Here is an 8138-nt window from a genome sequence, read left to right on the forward strand (position 1 = left end):
ATAGATACAGCATTGGAAACAATTCAAAACCTACAGAAAGAGGTCCAAATGATTAATAGTAGAATATCAGAAATGGACAATACACTGAAAGAGCAAAGGAGTAGAATTGAAGAGATAGAAGCCAGAACTAGTGAGCTAGAATATAAAACTCTGAATGCTACTAAGATAGAAGAGCAAGCACAAAAAAGGATAAAAAAATCTGAAAAAGGCCAAAGATTCATGTTAGACAACATGAAGAGGAATAACTTAAGAATTATTGGCATTCCTGAACAGTAAGGATCACACAAGTCCACAGAGGAGATAGTTGAAGAGCTTCTGGAAGAGAATTTTCCTACCATCCTGAAAAGCAAAAAGATAAGCATTGAAGAAGCTCAATGAACCCCAGGAAGGACAGACCCTAAAGGACAGTCACCAAGACATCATAATCAAGCTCTCCAAAATCAAAGATAAGGCGAGAATCATGAAAGCAGATAGGGAAAAGAAAAGTGTAATATACAAAGCCAAGCAAATCAGATTAAGTTTGGATCTCTCAACAGAAACCATGCAGGCAAGAAGGCAATTGGGGAGACATATATAAAACTCTGAAAGAGAAAAACTACCATCCAAGAATCCTCTTGGTGGCAAAGCTGTCAATCAAATATGATGGTGTAATCAAAACATTTCAGGATAAACAGAAGCTACGGGATTTTGCCAAAGCCAACCCTGCTAAGAAAAACATTCTATACGAAGTTCTCTGGACCGAGAACCAACAAGAACAGACAACAACTAGACAATGACGTACGTGGCAGCAGCATCCTGAACTCAATCGACAAATGGTAGAGTCAAGAACAGAATAAAATTATAAGAACAGAGGATCTGGGAGGTTAGCCTATGATCAAAACAATTACAATGTGAAAGAAGGTAAACACAGAGGAACAGAGATCCAGATGGTGGGAAGGTTAGTTTGATTACTGGATAAAATAGACTATCTTAAATGGAGGGAAGAATTAATGGAATATAAGGAGTGTAGTGATTACAAATCGGGCTGCGAACCTTAAGGCTAGCAGTTTGAAACTACCAACTGTTCCACAGGAAAAAGAGATGAGGCTTTCTGCACCTGTAAAGATTTACAGCTTCAGAAATTCTGTACAGGGTCGCTATGAGTCGGAACTGACTCCACGGCACATAACAATAACAACAACAAAGGTAACTACAACAATGGGGTTGGGGTGAGGGTTTAGTACGTGTGTTGGGGAGGGCAATACAAAATGGGGGAGGAAGCAGAAGAACAAGACAGATAGGGGAACAGTGAGACAGGTTTGCATGTCCTTAGGGGGACAGAGGTAAATGCATGCTCAACCTTGGAACAACAGAGCTCTGGGATACAGGGATCTAGGTATAGTTTGAAGAAGGGAAATAATACTAAAATGCTTGACTGTCTTATGAATATTAGTTTCCTTTGCCTACTTTTGTAAAATAGACACTTGAGTGAGATAGAAAGGAATGTTGGGAAACATGATTAGAGAAAACTTGTAAACCCATCTTCAGCCTATAACTGATAGGAATACCTAAAAGCGGTTCTAGAACTTGCCCAGTGAAATAGGCCTCTTGCCAAGCCTATACAGAGAATAGAACCTGAGGTGGAATCCTGAGTCCCATCCAGAACCTTCTGAGGTGGGACATTCCCACTAGAAAGGACAAGCAGACCAGCCCGGAACAGCTACAGTGACAGAAGATACATCTTCAAAGAAAGATCATCAGGAAAAAAAACAAAACAAAAATGTCAGCATGACTGGCTAGTACAAGAATAAGCAAGCTGTTCGTCAGGAAAACATCAAGGCTAGCAATCAAGTGCCTTCAGGACAAACTCCCCTCTAAGACTAAAACTCAAAGGGAACACATGGACAGGAATGTAAACTTGCTGGCGACCACAGTGGTCTACTGGTGAGTGGAAGAGGGGGAAAGGCAACAATGAAGAAATGGGCTGAATTCAACCACAGTCCATTGACTCCCGTTGCCCTAGAGATGAGAGAGAGAAGACAAAGGGCTGATTGGTCCAAAGTGTGGTGAGACCTGAGGACACTTGAGCACATGGACAAGGACATAGCCACAGAGGGCTAGAGATGAGAGTGAAGCATCCAGCTGATATGAAGTGAGGGGAGATACACAGAACACCCAAACTTGCAGACAGTACCCATTTGACCTAGCCTCGGTGGCTCGATAATCAGAACTCAACTAGAAAAAGATTACCAAAAAAATAAATAAATGAATTTTTTAAATAAAGGAAACAAGGGTAAATTGCTACAATTTGATGAACCTGACCTATGCTCAGAGAGGTTGTTGTTGTTGTTATGTGCCATGGAGTCGGTTCTGACTCAGCCACCCTGTACATGGTTTCTGAGGCTGTAAATCTGTACGGGAGCAGAAAGCCTCATCTTTCTCCCACGGAACAGCTTGTAGTTTCAAACTGCTGGGCTTGCAGTTCGCAGCCCAATTCGTAACCACTACGCTACCAGAGCTCCTTACTCAGAGGGGTAGTTACTCTAAATACCAACAGAGAGGAAAGGAATCAAGTATCAATTCTATCCCCTCTGTACACAGGGTAGATAGGGTCGGGCAACTTAGATGTTGGCTACCTAAAATGAGGAGGTGATAAAGGCACGAAGTGACTGGCTTACAAGGTTTCAAGAGAGAGCATTGGGGGGAAAGAAAGAGTCCCCACTGAATAGACTTCATCTTGTCTAGATGGGTCTGGTGAAAAGAGATGGGGATAAGATTCATATGATTCAATAGTGAATAATTGTTATTATGACTAATTGCAAATGTCACAATTGTAAAGGTAGAAGTTTTGTAACAAAAACAGGTGAGTGGTTAATCTTACAGTCCAGAAACAGAGGACCCTAGGACCATCAAGGGAGAAGCGCACAAGCAGAATGCAGGACCTTATCCAGAGAAGCAGTGACGCCAGAGATGGAGGCAGAGATGGGGTCATGGAGAGGGGGAGCGGCTGAGGACTCTAGATTTATGGGAAGAGAGGGACTAAGAGCTGGTGGCCAGGAGGCAGATTTACAGACTGTGCCCTTTGGAGATGTAAATTATTATATATGCCTGAGTGGTTTTTTTTGTTTTTTTTAATAAGCTAAAGTGAATGTTGAGAAATACTGTTAACTGCTGGTACATGGAGGGGATTATAATCATTGTAACGAAACAAGGCATATGGTTTGTTGAGTGTAAAACTGATGATCTGCCATGTAAACTTTCACTCGAGCCACAATAAAAACCTTTAAAAAAAAAGAACAGGATATGTAGTTTAGTCCACTGTGTTCTCTCAGTGTCAGTTTCCCAGTTCTGAAAATGTACTGTGGCTTTGTTAAGATGTTATCACTGGGAGAAACTTGGTGAAAGGTACACAGAAACTCCGTACTATTTTTGTAACATATTAAGTAGTTTCAAAATAAAAACTTAAAAACAAAAAAGGAAATGTATTGTCTTAGTAGTTGAAAAGTCCAGAAGTAAGGTGGGTTTTAGGCATATTTGAATAGAAATTTACCATGTCCTCAAATGTGAAGTTTCATTCTCTGAGATTCTCTCAGCTCTTACCCTCTATATTGTGTTGACTGCAACTCTGTTTTTACTCATGGTAGTGAATTGTCACCATCAATCCCTGGGACTACAGGCTTTATTCTCATCCAGTCAAGAATAGAAAGCATTGTCTATTCTTTCAGTCAGAAGGGTGGGAGAGAAAAGCCTGAGCTCTACTCTGATTGGACCACCTTATGGCATGTGCCTACCCCTAAACCTATCGTTATATCCAGAGAATACTGTGCACTGATTGCCAATCAGTGTGGCAAAGGAATGGTATTATTTGATTGGTTCAGAGTAATAATGAGCCACTTCCAGAGCTGAGATGTAGCCAATTGCAACCAAAGTGAGAGTGGATGAGATGAATGTTGGGGAGTGAACCCCAATGTCCTATACAGCTTCCTTCTTGAAATTCATTCTTCCCTGAGTTTCAGAGGCACCATTCTTCCTGAATATCCTCTATCAGTATGTCTTAATGTATATGAATTTGCTATCTAGAGAAGGTATAAAATGGAAAATCATCAGGAAAGGCCTAGAGATGTGAAGGAATGGGTCCATTTGGGGAACAGTGAGAATGTTGATGTGGAAAAGCTTAGAGTTATTGAGGGAAGAGTGATAGTGATGAAGCTGAAGAGAAGGAATGGGTCAGTTGATGAAGAGGCTTTAATGCCATGTCAAGGACTGTGGGTAATATGAAGACACTGAAGGCTTTTGAGAAAGAACTATATAGACTCACTTAGCCTTATAAAGGTCTGTCTGACCACAGCATGGAGCAAGGACTGAAAGGACCCCCAATGGAGGCTGTTCTAGGGATCTGGTTAGGAGATGATGAAGACCAGGCCTAAGTTGGTAACCATGAGGCTGAAGTGAAGTGGGCAGATTTTGAGGATGGTGATGAGGTAGGCCTCAGCTCTACTTGGATGGATCACCTTTGGACATGTTGTTGTTGTGTGCCACTGAGTCAGTTCCGACTCATAGCGGCCCTGTATAGGATTTCCGACATGTACTCACCCCCTAAACCAAGGACTTGGTGAAGTGTTGTTGTTGTTAGGTGCCATCAAGTTGGCACCGACTCATAGCGACCCTGTGCACAGCAGAATGAAACAATGTCCAATCCTGGGCCAACCTCAGTACTATTGCCACACTTAAGTCCATTGATGCTGCCACCTGGACAATCCATCTTGTTGGGGGTCTACCTCTTTTTCTCTGACCCTCCATCTTACCAAGCATGATATCCTTCTCCAGCAACTGTTCCCTCCTAACAATATGTCCAAAGTATGAGAGATAAAGTTTGGCTATCTTGGCCTCTAATGAGCACTCTGGCTGCACTTCTTCCAAAACAGATCTATTGGCAGCCCATGGCACTTTTAGTATTCTCCTCCAACACCATAATTGAACGGCATCAATTGTTCTACGATCTTCCTTATTCATTGTCCAGCTTTCACATGCATATGAGGTTATTGAAAATACCATGGCTTGGGTCAGGCACACCTTAGTCCTCAAGCTGACATAGGCTTTGTGAAAGTTTAGGGGAGGTATGAGAGATTATGAAATTTCTGGCTTGAGCACTTGATGTACTTTTTTGTCTAATAAAGCAGAGATATTCAACTGTGTCATATGCTCCTGATAAGTGTAATGAGCATTTAGTCCCCATGGGATTTAGTGACAAAATTTTTTTTGTATAGTGGGGCAGAAATCAAGGAAATTGTATTAGAATAAATTATGAATGCACAGGTTATCATCTGAAATTAGCTGGGGTGAACTTGCTAGGGGAGGAAGTGGCTGCAGGAGGAAGCTCCATGCATTCAGTTTGCTGTTTTCCAGGCTCTGAGGAGGCACACCCTGACCACCAAGATGGAAACACAGGCATTTCAGTGGAGGTGACAAGAATGAGCCCCCTTGGACAAAATTACCCTTTCCTGAACCGACCGATGGACTGCAATGAGAAGCAGGCTCCAGATCCCGAACACCTCCTTCAGCACTGCTTCATGGCCACAGTGACCACCAGTGATATACCAGGCAGTCCTGCAGAGCTCCCTGTCCCCAGTCGAGACCCACATGGGCCAGCCTCATAAACTGTTAATAAATATCTCCACACCCTTCCGTTTTTAGAGTCTCTGTGTGGGGAAAGGTGAGGGGTGGGGTATGGTCAAAAGGGCTTTGGAGTCTAGCAGGGTAAATGAGGGGTTTTCCCAGCAAACTGCCCACATACTGCTTTGGACTCAGCTATACTGTTCTGCCCGTCTTGGGGGCCCTATGCAAGCAAGACTGTCATAGAGAAGCCCAGAGTCTGTGTGGGTCTCAGTTTAACCGAACCTGCATGGGGGCTGGGGGTAGATAAGAAAATCCCAATTTGGTTTCTTTGCCTCAGAGTAGGTTTATTTCAGAGCCCCTAGGAAGATGATTGGAGTCCCTGGCGGTGCAAATGGTTAAATGCGCAAGTACTAATCAAAAGGTTGGTGGTTGGAACCCACCCAAAAGTCTGACAATCTGCTTCTGAAAGGTCATAGCTGTGAAAACTCTGTGAAGCAGTTCTACTCTGCACACAGGGGGTCACATGATTTGGAAATGACTCAGTGGCAATGAATTGGGGTTTTTTGACATTGGAAAGACGATTGGGACCCCATTCCTGGAGTGAGCTCCTCTCCCAACTGAGGAATGGAATGAGAGGTAATGCAGTATGCACAGGGACCATTCATGTTTATATCCCTCAGCTTACTAGATGGAAGAAAGAAAGAATGAATGAATGAGAGAATCAATGGTGTGTACTCAGCCATTTCCTGACTTTGTGGGTTTAATCAAGTCTTTCTCTGAGCCTCCCTCGTTGGATTATCGAAAATGTTCAATGAGTTCAATAGATACAAACTCTTCATAAACATGAAAGTGCTACAGAGACTTTTTATTTTATTACAGATGGGAGTTTTCAATATAGCACAGTGACAATCTCTCATTCTCTTAAGCAGGGATGATAGTCACCTCCTAGGGTCTTGTTGTTGTTGTTGTTGTCAGGTGCCATCGAGTCGGGAACCACTCATAGCGACCCCATGCACAGCAGAACGAAACAATGTCCGATTCTGGGCCAACCTCACTACCGCTGCCACACTTGGGTCTTGTTAAATGCCATCAAATTGGTTCCGATTCACAGCAACTCTGTATAGGGTTTCTGAGGAACAGCTGGTGAGTTTGAGCCATCAACCTTGTGGCTAGCAATCTAGTGCTTATTCTACAGTGCCACACCTAAGTTTGGGAGGAGGATTAAATTACTTGTTTTTAAGTGCCATCAGGAGTCCTGGTGTGGCGCTGTGGGTTAATGTGTCAGACTGCAAAGCCATTTGAGCTGTAAGGTCAGTGGTCAAAGCTTGTCAGGGACCGGCCTCAACGTGGGGGTTCGGTTCACGAAGGAGGAAGATCTGGCGGCGACAGCGACAGATAAAGAAGACACACAAAGACACCAGAGAGACAAGAAGTGTGAGAATAAAAGTGGGCGGCTGAAAGTAGGGCTCAGAGCAAGAATCCCCACTTCAGGTATAAGAGCTTGCTCTGAGATCTGCTTCAGGCCAGGGACATAAGGACAACCAGGCATGGCTAAGCAAGTCCCCAACAGAATGTCTCAAGAGACACAAATGCAGGGTAAAGAGCACACTCACAAAACTGTCACAGTTGAAGACTCACAGGCCAGGTGGCCGGAACAGGTAACAGATAAGATGAGGCCGGTAGGACTGGAAAAAAGTCTTAATACTATAGGTCACTTATGTGATGTTATGTTTAAATCTATTGGATCCTGAGGTTTCTGAATGCTCCACTGGGTAAAAGTTGTAATCCTAGTTTGCATATCCCCCTCCCATGGTGTGTCCCAAAACCCTATATAAGGTAAGGTTTGTGAACTGCTTGGGGTCGAGCTTTGGTGAGCTGATGCAGTAACCCTGCTGTAACACTGCTGTAACACTGCTGAACACTACACTGCCAGCCGCCACTCGACCCTAGCATGCTAGCTTGAATAAAGCCCGCCTGCTTTTGCATTATCTTTGTCTCTTGGTCTCCTTATTGGGTGGTGGTCTCGGACCCTAACAGAAGACACCCCGAAACCAGAGTGGATGTGACACTGGCGGGCAGATCCTGGACTACTGGCATCGTGGCCCCTGCAGGCAGTAAAGCACCGCCTTGCAAACCTTAACGCATGCCTTGCCAGCTGTAAAGCCTCGCATGCCAGTCATAACGCATGGCCTGCAAGCCATAATGCATGCGGGCTTGGGTCTGCGCTTCCGTTTTATTTCGGGAAGGAGCTTTACACAAAGGAAGGCGGGGTTTATTAAGACGGGGGTACAGAAGTGAAATGTGATTAATTGTTCAACACAGGACACAAGGATTTACAGGTACAAATTCTAAAACATACATCACAAATTGTCTTGATAATCTAACATCCGTAATTTTCCAGAAATTCAAGCAAATTATTACATGGTACTTTTCAGGTTCGAATCCCAGGGCAGCAATTGGGTTTCTCCAGGCTAATTAACATATCTATAGCACCTAATCTTGAATGGGGAAAGGTGAAAGGGATTGAAAGAAATCCCTCTGTG

General features: G+C 43.6%; 1 protein-coding gene across 1 annotated transcript in view; it reads left to right on the forward strand.

The window, feature by feature from the left end:
* The window catches only part of FAM159A (family with sequence similarity 159, member A), a 38185-nt gene extending 32549 nt beyond the window's left edge, over window positions 1–5636 (forward strand). Inside the window, exon 3 of the mRNA XM_006839861.1 lies at window positions 5386–5636. Coding sequence (XP_006839924.1) covers window positions 5386–5636 — 251 coding nt within the window. The remainder of the gene's footprint in view (window positions 1–5385) is intronic.
* Window positions 5637–8138: the final 2502 nt, after the last annotated feature.

The sequence above is a fragment of the Chrysochloris asiatica genome, unplaced genomic scaffold (genome assembly GCF_000296735.1).
Source record: "Chrysochloris asiatica unplaced genomic scaffold, ChrAsi1.0 scaffold00026, whole genome shotgun sequence".
NCBI lineage: Eukaryota > Metazoa > Chordata > Mammalia > Afrosoricida > Chrysochloridae > Chrysochloris > Chrysochloris asiatica.